This window comes from Chiloscyllium plagiosum, unplaced genomic scaffold (assembly GCF_037043375.1).
Source record: "Chiloscyllium plagiosum isolate Xiang-an unplaced genomic scaffold, Cpla_swu_hap1 HiC_scaffold_22, whole genome shotgun sequence".
NCBI lineage: Eukaryota > Metazoa > Chordata > Chondrichthyes > Orectolobiformes > Hemiscylliidae > Chiloscyllium > Chiloscyllium plagiosum.
In genome coordinates, this window is record NW_028270160.1 from 46,736,406 (window position 1) to 46,758,408 (window position 22,003).

A 22,003-nucleotide genomic window follows, 5' to 3' on the forward strand; every position below is an offset into this window, starting at 1 on the left:
ACAACAGTCATGTCAGCAGCAAACTTGTAAATGGAGTTGGTGTGGAATTTGGCCACACATCCATGAGTTTATAAGGAGTTTATAAGTAAGGAACTGAGTACACAACCGTGCAGGGCACCAGTGTTGAGGATTATCATGGAGGAGGTGTTGTTGCCTATTCTTACTGATTGTGGACTATAGGTCAGGAAACTGAGGATGCAGTTAGAGAGCGGGGAGCCAAGACCTCGGTCTCAGAGTTTCGAGATGCGTTTGTTTGGAATTTGTTTGAAGACGGAGCTGTAGTCAATAAGTTGTAGCCTGATGTAGGTATCTATGCTATTGAGATGTTCCTGAGATGAGTGCAGGGCCAGGGAGACGGCATCTGCCTTGGACCTGTTGTGCCAGTGGGCGAATTGCAAAGAATTGAGGCAAATGGGGAGGCTATTGTGCTGCAGCTATCACATGGTTTAGGCTAACCAGTAAACTCTCCTACCCTTACTGCCTGCCAGAGACATTTTGGAAGGATTTTCAATTTGGTAATCAAGTTGCTTGATCATGTTATGACAGACACTTTCCATGGTCATCAAGGTATTGAGATGGGATTTGAACCTGACATTTCTAGCTCAGAGGGTGGGAAGTTGCCATTTCGTCACAGGGCTAAGGAAAAATAAATGCTCAAAATGCTAAGTGCACTAAATGTCAATATTATTTCTCCACAGAACGTAAATGGTATGTGATCCATTTGCTGTCTTGATAAACTTGATACCTCTATCCATTGCATTAAAAAGTCTCTAACCATTAAGGCCACAGATGCAGGGTGATTAAAAACAAAGACAGGGAAACAAATAATCCATGAAATGCATGAGTCCACTTTTTAAAATGGAAAATATCATAGGAAACTTTGGCCAAGTGTAGAAAAATAGAATCTAGGTGGATAGTTATGAATCATTTTAATTAAGATGTCAACTCATACAGGGAAAATATGGTGTGTTTGCTTTGTTTTCTAGTTCAAAGAGAACTTGTACCAATTGAACCAAATGAATCTAATTATCACTTCTCAGTACATTGAAGTACTGAAAATAAAGTAGATTTGTAAAATGGGTTCGGTCTCACTTCACCAAGTGATCCACTTTTGAAAAGTGTGAACTATGCACTTGTATCTTCAAACTATAAAGAGGTATTATTGCTATATCCCTGGCTGTGTTATTCTTTTTATCAGATATTGGGTAACACACTTGAAACATAAATTACTCACAGCATGTATAAAACCTAATAGAAAATTTAAAATTTTCAAACATGGAACACACATTTAAATTAACAACATGGATTTTATGCAATTGCATTTGACAATAAACCAAAAATAGCTGAGGAAAAATTAACCCATGAATTAAAATGCTCACCACAACGTGTCTGCATGCTCCATGGCCACCATTCTCCTTTGTCCACACAAGTCAGCATCAGCAAACCGCCAGCCTCACCACATCATCACGTTTGCTCTCGGACCAACTCAGGCACCATGTCAGTCCTTCACCTTCAGCTCAGGATCACATATGACTTGCATGCCTCTGTCAGATCATTTTGCACAAAGGGACAGAAACACATCTATGCAGGATGCATCTTCTGGTTCTTAGTCTGGTTTTAAATATGGTTCCAGTGATATGGAAGGAACAGGTTAACTTTCATCAGTACAGCCGTGTGAGGAAGAGCTGAACATGGGCTATCGGGTTGTGTGAAAATGGGAGCCAGGGGAACCTTTCCTTTCACTAACTCACTGACTGACTTGATTCCTATTTGCTCTGTTATTAACTCATAACATATTAACCCTCCAAATGTCACATGCAGTTTTTTTTCATTAAATCTGTTGTGTTGGCCATTAATTCATTATCCTTTAGTTTTACGATACTATTCTTGATCTAATTAAAATCTCAACTGTTACTCAGTATTGTCAGTTTAAGGGTGAAATATAAAATGAAAAATTATTTCTTCCCTGAGTGAAGTCCTTCTTTGGATGACAATTGTTATTGGTTTCTTTAAGAAACTATACACTTAGGGCTCAACAGATCGAGTCAGGATAATTCAAAGAAGATTTATTGCCTACCGGTAATAGAAAATGTGTAAAAGTGACAGAATCTTTATGAAAATATATTTTGACAATCTATTTTGTTCACTGACAAATCTCAAATATGGAAATAAAAATTGTTTGATAAACCTTGGCATTTTGATAAAAAATTTTACAGTGCACTTTGCTTATTTGACATGTTACTAATGCATTTTTGAAGACAATGCTGCCTGGAATGGGTTCATTGCCCATATTTGTAGCCCAATACAGCACGATCTTTCCAGGACAGATATTGCTGGATTTGCTTTGTTTGGACAATATGTTTGAGGTTGAATCATTTATAAAAAAATAAGTCAGATCCCAGTGCAGAAACTCAAAAGTGTATTTAATTAATTAAACTCTCTTCACTTGGGACTCTAACTGAATAAAAACAGACTTGTAGCTCAGCTTTGTTCTAGTCATTGGGTCAGTACTCCATTTCATTCACACACAGTATATTCTGTGAACCCCCTCAATAAGGCATTCTGCAGAGAGAAAAGGGAATATTGAAGTCTTTGATGAATACCCATCTCTCCCATATCTTGCTTCTCTATCACATCCATTAGGTTTTGCACTCCTCTAGTAGTTCAGGAACAGTTTTTTAGATTAGATTAGATTACTTACAGTGTGGAAACAGGCCCTTCGGCCCAACAAGTCCACACCGCCCCGCCGAAGCGCAACCCACCCATACCCCTACATTTACCCCTTACCTAACACTACGGGCAATTTAGCATGGCCAATTCACCTGACCTGCACATCTTTGGACTGTGGGAGGAAACCGGAGCACCCGGAGGAAACCCACGCAGACACGGGGAGAACGTGCAAACTCCACACAGTCAGTCGCCTGAGGCGGGAATTGAACCCGGGTCTCTAGCGCTGTGAGGCAGCAGTGCTAACCACTGTGCCGCCCACGATTTAGCGATCCCAAATGACTTATGGCTAGAACACATCATCCCACACTGGGAGTTCTATTAAAATGCATCCAGGTCCTCCTCCTTCTTCCTTAACTACCCAATTCCCCCCTCTGATGCCACCTCAAATGTTGTGCAGTTGACATTGATAAAACCCATCTCTAACCTCTCCACCATCTCTTTTAACACCTTAACTGACTCTGTGCTGGCGGACTCTTAAAAATGACGTTCAGTTTTGAATGAGCTGCAGTTTACTCCGGTTAACCATTCTTAATCCACATCAAATACTTCAGATCCTGATCGGCCAACATCATCTCAGATTGAACACGACATCTTGTAACGTTGACATCACTGAGCTTTTGATGCGGTATTTCGATCCCTTATGTTTTCAGTAGTCCTGGATCCCATTCTCTGCACCCACCTCTCTCTCCAACTCCAGTTCCTTCATCAAGAAACTTCCAAAACTCACCACTTTGATCTCACTTTATCTTGTATCTTTTTTCCTGTGGCCTACTGTTTCTCATGCTGATGAAGGTAACTGATGTGAAGTTTAACTCACTAGATAAATGTTTTGTCATAATGCAGATGCAGACTCTGCTGGTTTAATCTGCAATGGTGCATGCAGACAATACACTTCCCACTCAATCCAGACATGAATGTAATTTGCACTTTAGTGAATCCGTTATTATTTTGTGTCAGATGAAATGCCTTGCAGTGCCGGGGACCCGGATTCAATTTCACCCTCGGGCGACTGTGTGGAGTTTGCACATCATCTCCTCGTGTCTGTGTGGGTTTCCTCTGGGAGCACCGGTTTCCTCCCACAGTCCGGGTTAGGTGGATTTGCTATGCTAAACTGCCCATAGTGTCCAGGGATGTGCAGGCTAGGTATGTTTAGCCATGGGAAATGCAGGGCTATGGGAATAGGATGGGGTTGGATTTGGGCGCGATGTTCTCTGGAGGGTTGGTGCAGACTTGATGAACTGAATGGCCTCTTTCTGCACTGTAGGACCTCTATGATTGTATAATCCTATGATTATAATCTTTATTTTACAAATGGTCTTCCAGCTATGAACAAAAGTGCAGTGACTTGGCACTGAAATGCCACTTTATATACTATTAGCATAGTTATTTTTCTAAAAGATATACACAGGCGATTATTTAATTGTTGTAAACATACCCAAGATGAGATTTTATAAACAATATTAATATGTATTTCTTTAAACATGGTGAGTGGGATAATTAATAGATAAAACCAAACACATTTTGAGCAGAATTTATCCTGAGACAAACTTGGAGATGGTGTGTATTTAATCAGGTTACAGAGTGTGGTTTGGGGATGCTGAAAGTGTCCCACCAAATCATGGATGGCCTTCCTGCCTGGATGCCAATTGAGCCCCTGAAGTAGGCAATACCCACAGCAGGGACTCATGCTGCTGCCTTGTTGGGTAGTCAGTATGCTCCGAACTAGAAAAGCAAACAAAATGCAAACCCTCGTTCAGTTTGTTTGTGTGCCCTCAGTGGAGGGGAATTGGGGAAATTCCGTCTTTCAAAGCAACCTCACTGTGTGATTGAGGGACCTGGCAATAGATAGCGGTGGGAGGTGGTGGCTGTGGCATTGGAGGGTTCTTGAGTGGGGGAACAGTAATTAGCATTTAATATGGTAGTGTCCCTCCTCATCATACAACTCAATGCTTCCTCGGGCTGTGTAGCCAGCTGGTACCTGGTTTCAATTGTGCAAGGTGTGCCAGGCTAATATGCTTGGAAGCAGAGAGGAGGCATTTTTTTGACTTCATGCTCTTGCCAAACAACTTTTCGTGCTGACAGCACAGATTGGAACTTCTGCTGAATATCCAAAATGCTGCTATTCGCAGTCAGGTAACATTCTCCACTGGCATAGCAAGTTCACAGTGAAATCACTGGTAAGTTTATACTGACACAGACAGCAGCTTGGGCTGTTTCTGTGATATATCCTGTGTGATCCTTTCAATACTTAACCCCCACGATGAGTTTCCAGCAGAGGTTTGTGGCCAGGTTGTGAACAGACTGGTTTATTCTCAGCTTGTTGCTGAGAGAGATGTGTTTGGTAGTGAAGGGAGATGGGTTTTTGTGATAGTGATGTAGGGCTGGGAGTGCATCAGCGTTTATCTAAACTATACTATGTGTTTAGATTATATCATTACAGGGTAGCATATGGATGAGAAATAGGGAAGGGGCCAATGACTGTGGGACACCAGATATCATAATGTGCAAGCAGAAGAGGTGATTCCAATTGACCTTTCTACTACGATTAGATAAAGAAGAACAGTACCAGGTGGGAGTAGTCTCAAGCAGTTTAGAGATAGCAGTAGAGAGATGCTGAGAAGGATGATGTATTCTACTTATTTAAAAATAACATTCACGGGATATGGGCATCACTTGGCTGGGACAGCATTTACTGCCCATCCCTAGTTGATCCTGAGAGGGTGTAGTGAGCTGCTTTCTTGGACATCATTTGGTGTAGGTAAGGCCTGTTGGGGAGGAAGTTTAAGGATTTTGCCTCAATGACAGTGAAGGAACGGTGCTATATTTCTAAGCCAAGGTGGTGTGTGGCTTGGAGAGAAACTTGTAGCTGGTGGTCTTCCTATGCCATTGTCCTTGTAGTAACTGTGGGTTTTGAAGCTGTTATCTATGGAATCTTGGTGAATTTCTACAGTGCATTTTGTAGATGGTAGAATTCAAAACAGCACCTTCTAAATCTGCAATTACTACCATTTCCTTTGTTAAGGGCATAGTTAAAATATCTGTGGCCTATTTATTTCCGATTTGTAGCAATTCACTATCACTGTATTTATTGACTAGCATATTCCTGGCAAATAGAAAAGTATAAATTACAGTGGGACAGGGCACTGACTAGCATACTTTCAGTGTATTGTTCTTCCTTCCTTCTGTAGAATGCCAATGGAATTGTTTATTCCTTCTCTCCTTCTGGGGCTGTTGCTTTTGAATTTCTTCTGAGTAGCAGCAAAAAAAAATGGCTACCATAAATCTTTTGAGAAACCTAAACAAGAAATGTCAGCTCTAGCTCTTTATACCCTCGGAAATGGGAAACATCTACTTACCCAACTCAGGAGTTCTGAATTAGTAACCAATCTTTCTTCCTATCAATGATCCAGAATGTAAATTAGGACCTTTACCACAAGAGACATCAGAAGTAAGAGACAAGTGCCCTACATAAAATCTAGGTTTCTTAAATTTAACAAATGTAACAAGAAGCACAAATCAAAGATAAAAATTACTGATATATCATGATATTTTAACATATGACAGTTAATCCAATTAAAAAATTTTTGTTCTTTTCAATTAATTTTTACAGCCAAAACTTAAAAAAGAATCTCTTTCCTACAGGTTGTTGTAAAATTGACCTCCTTAGTTCTTCACTAGTACTGTGTCGAAATGAAGCAGAGGAACTTTTAGCTAATACTGGAGAAAACCAGAAAGGATGTAACATCACCCCTTTCTTTGTCTCCTGGTATTTTCACTCTTCTGAAAAACTGGAAATTGCACAAACAACGAAGTCTAGTCATTGGAATGAAATGCATCATTTAGTACAGGTGAGAGAAGATATTGAGTCAACAACAAGTTCCAATCAAGCTTGTTTCGATATATACATAGTTTTAACAAGGAAGAAGACACATCTGCAAGCAACCACCACTGTTCAAACGGAAAAGAAATTGTCTTCAAAAGTACTGGGTATAGAGATATGCAGGTATAAACCTAAGAACTTTACAAGTTATAAATTGCAAAACATTGTGCACTTTCCCAATCACTTATTTCCTTAATTATTTGAAGGATTTGTATGTTTAAATGTACCTATTTACTTTACGATACAGAATCTTGCTAGATGCCAACTTCAGTAGTCATATTAAGCTGAATTGTCACACAAAGTTACTTCTTTTTGATGTTTACAAGATATTTAAATTTGCAAGAGAATAATTTCTGATAGAATGTGCTGAATCCATGCATTAAACCTATGAAAAAAGTGTTAAGAAAATGATGTAATTTTACTGTAGTAGAAAATCATGTAAATTTTGAGATATATAAAATACTGTCCTACATTTGTACTGAAATATTATAATTATTAGACAGAATTATTTATTTAAGCAGAGATTTAACACTTTGCAGTTAAAGTTACTATATTCTCATGTTTAGTTCCAAGTGGTAAGCTTATTTTGATACTCCAAAACACAACTTTTAATTTTTTTTATTTACAATTGCCCACTTTCACGAACATCTTATAACTGTGTGTGTATATATGCGTATTTGAATTCCTTGTGGAAAATTAAGTCAAACAGGAAAGTAATTTCCATTAAGTATTTGAGCATTTTTCCTTAATTGCTGATGAACATTTTAATTTTTTTGATACATTGTGTTGGTAATCCAAAATTATTTTTAAAAAACATACCATTGAATTGTGCAAAATATGTAAGTGTTTTTGGCAGCTTCTGAGTGCCTAAGTTACATAATATAGTGGCTAAGTTGCTGTAATGTTTAAATGCTTTACTCAATATGTTATGATTTTGAAACACTGACATTTAACGACAGTTCAAATAGAGCTATAGCAGTGACACATCAAACCATTGACCATAGGACTCACTACGGTATTATACAAAATATGTGGCCTACCCAAACTGCAGTAATACCAGCAACAAACACTGATAGAAAGGCTTTAAGGCTCATGAAACTTGCACTGCAGAGTTTATTTTCTCATGTGTCTGACTGAGCTATAACTTATCAACTCTGCAACTTGAACAACAAAAGTGAAACTTTATCATTCAAAAATATGACAGTAACGTATAACACACACTAAATGGCTTGTATTAAGTGAATTAAGTTTTGAGTAATTTCTAGGAACAGCCATCGGCTGTTACAAAATTGTTTAGTTAGAACTTACTTCTTTAAGGCACTTAACATTTTCCGCATTTTCATCCACGTATTACAGATTATAAAAAAAGCTTAAGTGTATAGTTTACTCCCTGCATTTTCTTGCTTACAAAAAAAATGAAAACAAGGGAAGAGCTGATATTCCTGCTTTACTAAATGTAAAATTAATATTTCTGATTGATGTTACCTCAGGAACTCTGCAAGAAGATTCAGATAAAAATTAGGTGGGTCATTCTCATCTACAAACTAAATATTGTTTAGATGAGTTTTAGTTGAAACTTTTAAACATACCCACATAGTTGTCAAATGATGTCATAGTCACCACATGAAAGTTATTTGCACCATTTTTGTAGCAGAGGTGATATAACTTGCCAATCCAGAACATTCTCTTAACTGCTACCAGACAGGAACATTGGTTTCCTGGAAGTTCATGTCCTTTATTATTAAATTGTTGTGCAAAGTGAGGGCACCAGGTGACATTTGACAAACAAAAGCATGGGTTGCTGTAGCTCCTTTAATTTTAATATTGCATATCCTCACAAATGTCAGTAGTTATTTATTTCCTTTTTTTGTGCTGAAATTACAGTGTGTAACAGCTATCACAATCATATAATTTTTTTATTAATAGATTAATACTTCTTGAATAATGAACAGTGTTGTTGAATGCATGTTCTGTATTGATATTGAACAGTGGAAATACACTTTGTTCATTGACCAACACGTTCTCTGGCTAGAGCATTTGTTTTTGATATTCCTAACTAATCTCTGCTCAGTACAAATAGAGGTTTTGTGCCTCTGTTAGTTTGCCCTGACATCAGTGTTCTTTTACACAAGTTTTTTGCTTTTTTTTCCCTCAAGTCTATTGTTGTTTTAAACAAACCTTTTTAGAAGGTCAGTGAGGGCCAGTTGAAACAAGTTTCAATGGTTCACTCTTGCCACTTGTACTTGTGAACATACATCTAGTGGAGACTGCACAGGCAAGGTTTATGTCATAAAATGATTACAGGCTCATTCTGGGTAATGTCACAGTACATTCACTGGGCATTTACTTAAAGGCTGGTATTTATGGTCTTAAATTTTGTAAATATGACAGTTGAACTGTATAATGCATTTCCCTTGCATTTATTTATCAGATTTAACTATTGGGTAAATACTAAAGTAAATTACTGTTGTCAGCAATTGTGCGTGTGTGAAAACCACAATTCATCTATTAATTTTACTGTATTTAGTTCTATTGACAGGTAAAGGAGATGTCGTGATTTCTGAAGGTGTTGGTACTGAGAATTTTAACAGTGCAATGTTATGTTTTTAAAAGGTTGCAAAATTGTGCCAAATGTCCTTTTTTTTATACAAATTGTTTTCAGATTGTACATGAATATGTGTTATGAATTAAATGTTTGGTGTATTTATATCTGTAACTGACTTGGAGAATTAGACTATTAATGTTGAGTTGATCAGAATAAATATCAAGTCTGTAAGAAAATTTGTTTTATTTGATCAATTGAAATCGGAAATGTATCAACACGATATCAAAAATGATTTTTCACAAATATTTCTAGTTTTTTTATCTTTTCTCATAAGATTGCCAATAATATTGCCACCAGCATTTCAACCACAAAATGTGTTACGTTTTCTGACATAAATGTGAGCTGCTACTGTGCAATGTTGGCTCCTGAATGATTGAAAATATACCAAATTACTAATTGTACTTCTTATTGTGTCCAAACCTAATAGAGGAGATATATCAGAGGCAAACCAAAAGGAAAAAGGACTCTTCCACTGCTCATGGATCAGTTAATGGTGAGCCAAAGAATGATGATGCTAGATATGACTGGCTATTTAATAACATTTTATGGTATCCTTAGCACTGAAGAATGGTGCAATAATGTTTGCACACAAGAAAAAAAGTTCAAAAGATGATTTTTGTAAAACAAAATGATTCAAGACAGGATGAGTCCAATTTTCTCATTGTGAGCCATACTGGTAAAACTGAGGCTACATTATAGACAAAACTATCATTTCAAGTGTTGGTTCGTAGTCACTACTTGCCATTGTTATATTGCATGGTGTACTGGTTCTACATATAGTATGTACTAGACTGAATGGGTATGTTGGATACAGACAGGTTGGGATGTGAGGATATGATAGAACACAGGGAAGAGTTTTCCAACTTACCCTTCAGAAGTTCCCACATCCAGACTATGGTCAATGATTCCTAAGGCTACAAACATGGAGAGGCTGGCTGGAAGTCTCAGAAATTGCAGGGGGTGGTTGTATGAAATCCGAAGCTCTACAAAAGGTGTAGGGTGCAAGGAGTAGGCTTGCAAAACATAACCTTATCCCACATTAATGAAAATATATAGGTGCCAATAACACTTGGGAAAGCAGGGATTGAGTAGGGATAGCCAACACAGATTTTTTGGAAGAAGATCCTATCTGACTAATTTGACAATTTTTTGAAAAGGTGACTAACTGCACTACCCTCATCAATATATGTAATGTGGTTTACATGGACTTCAGTAAGACTTTTGACAAGGTCCACGTGGGAGGCTGGTCTAAGAGGTAAAATTCCATGCAATCTAAGGCAAGTTGGCAAACTGGCTCTCAAATAGGAGACAAAGAGAAATGGTGGAGAGTTGTTTTTGTGATTGGAAACCTGCGACCAGCAGTGTATCACAGGAATTAGTGCAGGAACCCCTGCTGTTTGTTAGTTGCATTAACAACTTGCATGCAAAAATCGAAGGAATAATTAGTAAGTCTGCAGATGCCACGAAGAATGGTGGTATTGTTCAGGATGGTCTCAGGCTACAATCTGTTATTCATCAGCGGCAGATGGAATGTAATCCTTGTGCGAGTTGACGCATTTTTGGAGGTGTAATAAGGGAGGGATATACACAAATAATGGTAGATCCCTAGGGAGGAACAAAGGGACCTTTGTGTAGAAATCCACAGATGCCTATAGCTATAAGCACAGGTAAACAGGGTGGTGAAGGTGGCAAATGGGATGTTTGCCTTCATTAGCTAGGACATTGAATTTAGGAACTGGGAAATCTTTTTGCAACTTTGGTTAGGCCACAGATGGAATACTGTATATAGTTCTGGTTGCCACACTATCAGAAGGACATAATTAATTGCACTGGAGAGGGTGCAAAGGATATTAGTCTTCCATCTCAGGCAACATCCTAGTGAGAGAGTGGATAAGCTGGGCTTGTTTTCATTGGCTCAGAGGAAGCTGGAGGGGAAGATTCAAAATGATGAGAGGCATACACAGGAGGAATCTGATTGATTGAAATTATAAAATGTTGGAGAGTCTAGAACCAGGGGACAGTCTCACTACATTAATTGATCACTTAAGACTGGGATGAGGCAGAAAATAGTTCACTCAAAGGGTACCAGTGGCGGCCAAGCCAATGACTAAAATCTAAAATTTCTCTTTTCCTTGAATATAAAGGGATCACAGTATGGGGATGAACAAGGATGTCAAAGTACTTCATAAAAGGTTTTGTCAATTATTTATTATTCAAAAGTAACAAATCCACAGTTTACAGACTGCAAGGTTTCCCCCATTAAAGTGGACAACATGTTTTTTAGAAAATCTGTATTTTTAAAAAGCCATAGTTGTTAAATTAGCCCAAGAAAAATAATACCTGATTTTTATACAGGATTGTGCTGTGACTGCTACAAGACAATGTTAGAACCATTATTCTTGCTCACAATTATAGGAAATAGCAAGGTTATGGGTGAATCATTTGTATTTACACACAATCACAGTGGATACCATGAATTAACACAGGTAATCCAATATTTGTTTAAATATTGCAACTTGTAATAACTTTTTGTTTGAGAACACCCAACACTCTTCAATCATGCTTGTGATTCTGCTTGGAAACTTTCAGCAAATTTGAGATCAGCTGTGGTGAAGGATTTCTCAAGGAGCTGATTAATGTGCTTTTGAAGCTCTGAATCAAGGAATGCACTCTGTGTTGTCGACTTCTGAAATTATAACATCAATCACAAGTGTAAGTGATAGCCAATTTTTATAAGAACATACTCTCAAACTTTAATAAATACTCCATGTTAATAGTAAAATGACTTTGCTTTGGGACCCTCTTGTGGCATGGTGGTAGTGTCCCTAACTAACTTTGACCGGGAGTCTCGCATTCAAGTCGCACATGTATCAAAGGCACGTTATATCAGCTCTGAGATTAGAAAAAAATAGAGCAGCAATAATAGGTAGATTTAACAGAAATGGTCTCAAGGTAGAGAGCACATTTGCCAAAGCCTAATATAGATTTGGCCACGAGGGAAAAGTTTCACAGGCAGGAGACAATGCAAAATGTCTCATTTTAATAGGTGTGGTTAATCTAGTTAAATACTGTTACATGAACACGTAGCTACAAAGTAGATGAAGGAGAAGTGAGCATTTGTAGTTTGTTCTACCTTTCTTTTTAATCCAGAAGATGTGATTGGTGGATTGAAGGTCATCTCTTTCATGCTGAACTCCTCAAAAAGCTCTGTTGCATGCCTGGGTGAAGTAGATAAGTTAATTTAGTCTCTGATCAAATTTAAGAATATAGTATTCCCTAATAATAGGAGTAAAGCACAAATAAACATGTAACTTATTTACTGCCTATCTAATCATAAGGGCATTTTGCAGCCAGTGGATGTGACTTTGTATCTTCAATAGTTTGTGTAGCAGCAAAAAGCATTTGAGAAACTGCCTGTTCATTACAAACCACAACTTGTAGCAGTGCAATTATTTTGATACAGAACAGTAAAATTCCTTACTTTCTGCTTAGTTCCATTCTCAGCGCTCCAGAGCCCTCTGATGGAGCACCAGCACTAAGATGTGCTGCAAAACTCCGCACCACAGGATGAAAATGTCTCTGCAATTTAAAAAAATAAAAAACTGGAAGTTGTGTGGTTATCCTGGATTCTAGTGACTTGGAACGCACTGGGACTAAGATTGTCTACAAACAATTTGCCAGCACGTTTATTGAAATACTCACCCTAAATACAATAGGCATCAGCACAATTATATTATTTTGCATGAGAAGAGCTCAGGTGTTCATCAATAACATAGTTGATTTAAAGAAAACTATAGTGGAATTGAACAATATGAATGGTTTAACATTTACATTTGAATAACAGTACTAAGAATACTGTACTAGAAATTTGGAATTAATGAATTCCAAAGGAAATAGTCTCCTTGATAAACAAAATTGAAAAGGACTTTATCAAATTTGTCTATAAGACTTCTATAGATTTCTACTTGTGTTTATATCAAGTTTCATTGGAAACATTTTACTATTTACTATTTACTTGTGTAGTACCAACAGGATTAAATGGACAATGTTATACAACGAAAAACAAGTTTACCTGGAGGTAATGTAACTCCCACAATGCAGTATTCTGTGCATTACAGTATTCAGGTTCATTAAGCTCTGGTAGATAAAGTCCACTGCCATGGGATTCATTGTCGAGCAAAATATCTGTCTTTGGAAATGACTGGAGGAAAAGTTTCAAAAATACACATGGTATATGATTCAATTCAACTTTAACTTTCTTTTAAGGAAGAAGCCACCCTGCTAGAAGTAGTTACAGTTACATAAATGTCAAATATAAAACTGATGACAATGATAATTGGAGAGAGTGAGGACTGCAGATGCTGGAGGTAAGAGTAGAGAGTGTGGTGCTGGAAAAGTACAGCAGGTCAGGCAGTGTCCGAGGAGCAGGAGAATCGACGTTTTGGGCAAGAGCCCTTCATCAGGAATGAGGCTTGTGAGCCAAAGAAGTGGAGATGGGGGGTAATGGTTATAGGTCGGAGAGGAGGGTGGAGTGGATAGGTGGGAAGGAAGATGGACAGATGGCACTGCTCTCATGACTTGTCCTAAGTTGGAAGATTGGATCTGGGGGGGGGGGGGGGGCAGGGAAACTGCAGTGTGGTTGGAGGGTCCCAAGACGGAAGATGAGGCATTCCTCCTCCAGGTATTGGGTGATTAGGGTGGGACGATGAAGTGTTTGGCCACGGGGCGGTGGGATTTGTTGCTGCGGGTGTCCCGGAGATGCTCGCTGAAGTGCTCTGCAAGTAAATGTCCTCTCTCCCCAACGTAGAGGTGACCGCTTTGGGAGCATTGGATACAGTAAATGACATGGGTGGAACTGCACGTAAAACTCTGATGGATGTGGAAGACTCCACTGGGGCCTTGGACGGAGGTGAGAGGGAAGGTGTGGGTGCAGGTTTTGCAGTTCTCTCGGTGGCAGGGGAAGATGCCAGGAGGGGAAGGTGAGTTGGCGGGAGGTGTGAACTCGTGAAGAAAGTCACGGAGAGAATGGTCTTTATGGAAAGCGGATAGGGGAGGGGAGGGAAATAAATCTCTGGTGGTGGGATTCAGGAAGGAAAGGGAGGTGTCCGAGATGGTCCAGGTGAACTTAAGGTCGGGGTAGAACGTATTGCTGAAGTTGAACTGTTCAACCTCCTCGTGGGAGCACAAGGTGGCACTGATAGTCATCAATGTAGCGGAGAAAAAGGTGGGGAATGGTACCCCTGTAACTGCGGAAGAGAGATTGTTCTATGTAACCAACAAAGAGATAGGCATAGCCTGGGCCCATGCAGGTGCTCATGGCTATCCCTTTCGTCTGGAGGAAGTGGAAGGATTCAAAGGAGAAATTATTGAGGGCTAGGACCACTTCAGCCAAATGAATGAGAATATCAGAGAAGGGGTACTAGTGGGGATGCTTGTAGAGGAGGAAAAGGAGGGCTTGGAGGCCTTCGTCATGGTGGACAGAGGTGTTTTGGGCCGGATGTCCATGGTGAAGATAAGCCATTGGGGGCTGAAGAAATGAAAGTCTCGGAGGACGTGGAGGGCGTTGATGGTGTCCTGAACATATGTGGGAAGTCCCTGGACCAGGTGGATAGGACAGTATCAAGGTATATGGAGATGAGTTTGGTGGGACAGGAGCAAGCTGAGACAATAGGTCAGCTGGGGCAGTCAGGTTTGTGAATCTTCGGTAGGAAGTAGAACTGAGTGGTGCGGGGATCCCGGACTATGAAATTGGAAGCTGTGGTTGGGAAGTCTCCTGAAGTGATGAGATTGTGTATGGTCTGGAAGATGATGGGGAGATGAGGTTATGATCAAGGGGGCATTAGGAGGAGGTAGCATCAAGTTGGCGCCTGGCTTCAGTGGTATAGAGGTCAGTGCATCAAACTACCACTGCACACCCCTTATCCACTAGTGATGGTGAGGTTGGGGCTGGAGCAGAGGGATGTGCACTGTGACAGTGAGGGGTTGGAGTGGGTAAGGATGGTGGTGGTGGAGGTGGTCAGTGTCACGGTGGAAGTTGGAAATGGAGAGATCGAGGGCAGGTAACAGACCAGCATGGGATGTCCAGGTGGATGGGGTGTGTTGGAGGCGAGAGAAGGGGTCCTTGGATGATGAGTGGGAGTCTTGGTGGAAAAAATAAGGCCGGAGGCAGAGGAAGAAGTGCTCGATGTCACAATGCGTGTTCAATTACTTGATCTGGGAGCGTAGGAGAATGAAGGTGAGGCCTTTGCTGAGGATTGATCGTCACCCATGCTCCCCTCCCGACACCTTCCCCTGCCACCATAGGAATTGCAAACCCTGCACCCACACCTCCGTCCAAGGCCCAAGGGAGCCTTCCACATCCATCAGTTTTATCTGCAGTTCCACCCATGTCATTTACTGTATCCATTTGCTCCCGATTCAGTCTCCTCTACACTGGGGAGACGGGATGCCTACTTTCAGAGTGCTTCAGAGAACATCTCTGGGACTCCTGCACCTCCACTGCCCCGTGGTCAAATACTTTATCTCCCCCTCCCACTCCGCCAAGGACATGCAGGTCCTGGACCTCCTCCATTGCCACACCCTAACCACCCGACACCTGGAGGAAGAATGACTCATCTTCCGCCTTGGGATCCTCCAACTCCATGGCATCAATGTGGATGTCACCAGTTTCCTTATTCTCCTCCCCCTACCTTATCCCAGTTCCAGCCTTCCAACTCGGCACTGCCCCCATGACCTGTCCATCTTCATTCCTACCTATCTGCTCCGCCCTCCTCTGCCCTATCACCATTACCCCCACCTTCATCTACCTATCGCACTCTGAGCTACCTTCCCACACCCCCCCACCACCAAGCCCCATCCCTCCCATTTATTTTTCCACCCCCTCGGATCACAAGCCTCATTCCTGATGAAGGGCTATTGCCCGAAACATTGATTCTCCTCCTGCTCGGATTCTGCCTGACCTACAGTGCTTTTCCAGCACTACACTCTCTACAATGATTATATGTAATCCGACTCCTCAACAACAATCACGATTTTCACTGTGACACAATTTAATTCTTTTAACTACTACTACTACTTTGAATAATTGGATATTTATTTTGAGAGGACCTTAATAATAGCAAAGTGCAGGTTTTAAAGATAAACCTTGGCATTTCATTAATCCATTACAGACAATGGTTGCATGTAACTCATCAAGGACTCATCATAACCTTATGGCAAGGCTAACTTTATAACAAGAATAACAACAAAATCTTTTACTTAATTTATTTTCCTGTCTGTCTTGCATTATTAAAATCATGTATTCGTTAATGGTGCTAAATTAATGAGTCGAGGATTGCATACTGCTGTGTTCAAGAATTGACATCCTAATACTGTACCAATTACATTTATTTATACATTGCTTTCAACTTTTACAGAAAAAATACCCAAGGCACTTCATTGACACAAAAAGAGTAAATCAAATGCTGAGATGAAGAGGGAAATATGAGTGGTGACAAAAACCATCATTGAAAAAGTAGATGTTAGGAAGAGGGCATACGAAGAGCGGAAGGTATTAAGTAAAGATTTCTAAAAGGTGGAGACAAACCGTTGAATACTAGGTTGCTGTAGTGGCTGTAAGATGGAGGAGGTGGTGCATAAAGTCCCAAAGGATTAGTGTAGTGGATGAAGCGACACGAGACTCTATGGAGGTTATGGAGATAGGAAGGGAGTTAGGCCAAAAAATTAATTAAACACTGGGACAGGAATTTTAAATAAAAAGATTTAGGGGACCAGATGGCAGTGAAAATCAGGGACAGTGACAAGCAAGATTCAATTTGTGACAGGACATGTGAAACCAATGGGCTGAAGCTTACTTCCTCTCAGGTAAGTTAGACACAATGGCATAGTCATCTGGTAGCGACAAAGTCTGGATGAGTTAAGCAAACATTGGCCAAAAGGTGGATAGAAGGGCATACTGCAGCTTAGTTATAACTACAAATAGTCAATATCTCCTAGTGTGAGAGCACTTACATTCATTAATACTCTATTTGTTGCCAGGATACCGATGGTGGAATTGGGTAGAACATTAAGTGCAAGAGTAGTCAGACGTTTCAAATAAGCATTAGCACGTTGCAAAGAAACTTGTTTTCTTCGTTTTGTCAGCATCACATCGATACATTGCAGCAAAATCAAAACATCTTCATTTGTATCCCCTGAAAAACACAGTTAATAGTGTTCAAACAGCTTTCAAGATAATCACGTGGTGGAGTAAAACCAACTACTTGAATTGCTGTTGCCAAGATTTTTATGCACACTTGTCTGCAGAGATGTTAATAACTAGTCATGCAAGAAGAGCTGGGAATTACAAAGTCACCTTTTTATTCTGGATAATGAGAAAGATATCAAAGTATGCAGCAGGATATAGAGCAGCTGGGAAGTTGGAGTTTAATCTGGACAAGTGTGAGGGGATGCATTTCGAGAGGTCAAATGCAAGAATATTGTGTACTATAAATGGTCAGACCTTTAGATGCCTTGATATGCAGAGGGATCTTGGGGTGCAAGTCCATAGCTCCCTAAAAGTGGTAAAGAAGGCATACAGTATGCTTGTCTTCAGCAGTTCAGGCACTAAATACAAAGGTTGGCAAGCCCTGTTGACACCATATGACTTTGCTCAGGCCACATTTGGAGTACTGCGCATGGTTCTTGCCACCACATTAGGAAGGATGTGGAGGCTTTGGAAAGGGTGCAAAAGAAGTTTACCAGGATGTTGCCTGGATTCAAATGTATTAGCTATAAAGATAGGTTGGACAAACTTAGACTGTTTCACTAGAGCACTGGAGGCTGAGGGCAATCTGATCAAAGTATATACATTTATGAGGGGCTTGGATAGGCTGGACAGTCGAGAGTCTTTCTCCCAGTGTGAAAATATCAAATTCTATGATACAAAGGTTTAAGGTGAGGTGGGAGTTTTTTTTTTACACAGAGGGTAGTAGGCACCTGGAATGAGCTTCAGGTGGGGAGTCAAATCAATGTTTAAGAAGCATTTAGACGGACACATGAAAAGGCAGGGAATAGAGGAATATGGACCATGAGCAGGCAGATAGGAATAGTTTAGAATAGCATCATGGTTAGCACAGACATGGCAGGGCCAAAGAATTTGTTCCTGTGTTATACCGTTCTATGTTCTTGCTAGATTGTTTTAAAGTCTCTTCTCTGCTGTTCTGGTTGAAGGACCCATCATGAACACAGACATTCTCAAAAGGTTGTGTATATTATAAATAGCTCATAGCATACAGCTTAAATTGATAAATTGGTATTTTAGTTTGGAAAGGTTAGACTGAAAATTGGAATCAAAGAAACAGCTCCATGAATTAGTGAACTCCAACTGGTGTCAAACCATTAAATGAACCTTCAACCAACTGTAAAGAAAGGAACAAAATTCTCAAATAACAAGTCCAATAAAAATATTCACTCAACTTTCATTGTCCACAAATGCACAGAAATAGGATTAGGCACTTCAGAAGCCTGTTTCACCACTCAATTAGATCACGGTTAACATGGAAACAACTTCATTTCTCTACTTTTAGCCATATCTTCAGATAAACGTTTGGTAGGTAAAAGTATCAATTTCGGTCTTTCAAAATTTCATTTGGCCAGTATCTATAGTCCTTGGGAGAGACTTCCACTGACATTCCTGTTAACGTTAAAATGCTTACAATTTCTCTGTTAAATGATCAAATCATACCTAGATTTTCCGAAAACAAGAAATTCTGTATTGATCCTGCTAACTCCCTTAATCATTTTAAATATCTCAATTATCCTTCAACTATCTAAACTCAAGAGTATACAAACCATGTTTATTATATGTCCATATAATTCTTTAATTGCTTTTATCATCCAGGTGACTCTGCGCAGTAGCTATTTCAATCAACCTTTTGGACTTCTGACAAGTCCAGAACAAGTGGGATTGAGCCAAGACTTTCTAGTCCTGAGATAATGACCCGAGCAGTGTGCCACAAGATCCCTTCCCTGAAACAGCATCTTCCCTATGGTTCAGTGTCAAAAAATGATGTGGCATTCCAAAGGGGATCTGGCTATGGCTGGGGCATTGCTTTTGATACTTTAGATGGCTTTTTGTACATACACTTTTAGGGAGTTACGTATACAGATACCGACATATTTCCACCCATCTGCAGATTCTAAGTTTGCACCATTAATATTGCTGTTTCTTTATCTTGGATTCAAAGTGACTCACTTCACATTTCTGTACACTGAACTGCATCTATCATAGTTTTACTTCTCAGTTTGCCTGTATATCCGTTTGCAATTTACTGCTAACTTCAGCATCATTTACAAATTTGGATATAGAATTATTTTCTTCCTTCACCCTAGTCATTAATATATACAGCGAAAAGCAACAGCCCTCTATAAATGCCTGGAGAACACCACTCAATGTCCCACTAATCAAAAAACAAATTTTTATTTTTGTCCTGTTTCTTCCTTTCCAAACAATTACCAACTTAAAATCACAATATTGTTCTGAACTCCATACATTCTCAATTTTGCCAGGTAACAGGATTAATACTAACAGCTAGAACACACTGACGGGCTTCAAAGATTCACATACAAGTCTTTCATTTGGCAACAGCGCAATCTGCAGGAATCAGTAAGACTGTTCCTGTCAATGCAATTTCCTTATTAAGCATCGAATGAATATTCAAGCTGCTTAGACGTTATATGTGACACTTGACTTGTCACAGACTTGCTGTTTAATTTTTTAAAAACCAGAAAATTAACATTACCAGCATGTAGCACAAACAACATCTTATAAAGTTGAGTGTAGAATTTCATTGGGTCAATGTTCAGCACATCACCTGAAGAACAGAACAAAAAGTTGAAGGATTTAATTTATAGACTTGGACCACAATTAAGCTTCAACATGAATAGTTTTAGAAAAACATAACCCTATCAAGATATAAATTATTGTGAAATACAAAACCAATTGCCACCTTCAGTTCAGTAATACAGCTGAAAGTCTTCTCACAGGGGCCTACCTTGTCCAGAAAGTATATGAAAGGCAGCCTGAATACAGTGAAGGCACTCCCTGTAATGAAGACTCTGTAACAAGAAAGTGAAATTCAGAATGAAGGGGGTACACAGCAACCATTACAAGGGTAAACTGTCTGAACCACTGACTGTGATATAAAATCTTTCCAGTAATAGGAGTAACTTGCACTCACCCCAGAGTCAATTAGAGCATGCAGAACCACCAGAAGGTCATCAAAGAATTCCACATTAATGAGATGAGCAAATCTGACAAAACATTTTGCACGGTTAGTTTCTACAGGTAGAAAGAACACTGAAAATATGGCTGATTATAGGCAGGGCTGCATGATGGACAAATGCAAGAGTCAAATCACAAAACATAAAACACTTACAGTGAAATTGACATTTTAAACAATGTCAAATATAAAAATGAATCAAACGTGCTCCCTTACTTGGCCAGGCCTTCCAGAACACCAGGAAGTAGTACTGATTTTTGTGCTTTCTTTAGAATTCTGAAGTACGTCAGAAACACAATATTCAGGATTTCAGTATGCTGTCAGCAAGACAGAAAGCCCATTAGCAAAATTTTGATTTGGAAATAATTTAAAGAAAAATCAGTTGACAAAAGTTCAACAACCTTTGTAGAAACAATTCATGCACATGACTAACTTTAAACATTAGCATTTTCCAACTGAGTAATTAACAACATACAAATCCTCACTTTATATTATCCCACATAACACCATTTCACTTTAGTATTGTTTTAGTTTTATGACATATTCTCACTCAACCCTGGTTAAACATGGCTGCCCCAACGTTCACCTTAACACTGGACAAGTTGAATGAGTGGGCAAATCAATGGTAGATGCAAATAAATGTTATTCACTATGGAAGCAAAAACAAGGCAGCAGGTTACTACCTGAATGGCTGTAAATTGGGAGAGGGGAGTGTGCACCAGTTGTTGACCAGTTGTGTGCACCAGGGAGCATGTGCAGCAGGCGTTAAAGAACGCAAATGGTCTGTTGGCCTTGACTGCGAGAGGTTTCGAGTACGTGAGCAGGAATGTATTCTTGTAGTTATACAAGGCCTTGGTGAGGCCATACCTAGAATACTGTGTGCAGTTTTGGTCTCCTTTTCTGAGGAAGGATGCTCTTGCTCTCAACCAGGCTGATTCAGGGGATGGCAGGACTGACTTTGAGGAGAGATAGACTAGGTTGGGATTGTTTTCGCCGGAGTTCAGATGAGTGAGGGGGGATCTCATAGAGACTTATAAAATTATAACAGGACTAGACAGGGTAGTACAGAGAGGATGTTCCCAATAGTGGGTGCGTCCAAAGCCAGGGGTCACGTCCTGAGGATTTGGGATGGACCATTTAGCAGAGTTGAGGAGACATTTATTTGCCCAATGAGTGGTGGGCCTGTGGAATTCATTACCACACGAAGTAGTTGATGCCAAAACATTGAATGCACTCAAGTGGCAGCTAGATATAGCACTTGGGCGAATGGGACCAAAGGTTATGGGGAGAAAGCAGGATTAGGCTACTGAGTTGGATGATCAGCCACAATTGTAATGAATGGCAGAGCAGGCTTGAAGGGCCACATGGCCTCCTCCCACTCTTATCTTTGTTTCTTGGAATTATCTCCTCACTGCCCTTGCTTCTTCCGTATGGTTTTGCTTCCGTCTCTGGTGTTGCCTTGCCTCCCAGAGTAGCCTTGCTTCCTCCCCTATCTCCCAAATCCTGGACTCCCTCCCATCAGCTGCT

General features: G+C 39.8%; 2 protein-coding genes across 10 annotated transcripts in view; one reads left to right on the plus strand and one right to left on the minus strand.

Annotated features, from left to right (window-relative positions):
* Positions 1 to 9,395, plus strand: part of plce1 (phospholipase C, epsilon 1) — a 388,600-nt gene extending 379,205 nt beyond the window's left edge. For all 9 annotated transcript variants that reach the window (XM_087999009.1, XM_087999015.1, XM_087999013.1 and 6 more), the window contains one exon: positions 6,373 to 9,395. The gene's annotated coding sequence lies outside the window, so the exon portion shown is untranslated. The remainder of the gene's footprint in view (positions 1 to 6,372) is intronic.
* Positions 9,396 to 11,404: 2,009 nt separating this feature from the next.
* Positions 11,405 to 22,003, minus strand: part of noc3l (NOC3-like DNA replication regulator) — a 60,996-nt gene continuing 50,397 nt past the window's right edge. Inside the window, exons 13-21 of the mRNA XM_043712463.2 lie at positions 20,693 to 20,793; positions 20,435 to 20,507; positions 20,249 to 20,312; positions 19,997 to 20,068; positions 17,226 to 17,407; positions 13,288 to 13,416; positions 12,697 to 12,794; positions 12,349 to 12,433; positions 11,405 to 11,901 (exon numbers count right to left, since the gene is read on the minus strand). Of these exons, the coding sequence (XP_043568398.2) occupies positions 11,773 to 11,901; positions 12,349 to 12,433; positions 12,697 to 12,794; positions 13,288 to 13,416; positions 17,226 to 17,407; positions 19,997 to 20,068; positions 20,249 to 20,312; positions 20,435 to 20,507; positions 20,693 to 20,793 (933 nt within the window). The 3' untranslated portion in view covers positions 11,405 to 11,772. The remainder of the gene's footprint in view (positions 11,902 to 12,348; positions 12,434 to 12,696; positions 12,795 to 13,287; positions 13,417 to 17,225; positions 17,408 to 19,996; positions 20,069 to 20,248; positions 20,313 to 20,434; positions 20,508 to 20,692; positions 20,794 to 22,003) is intronic.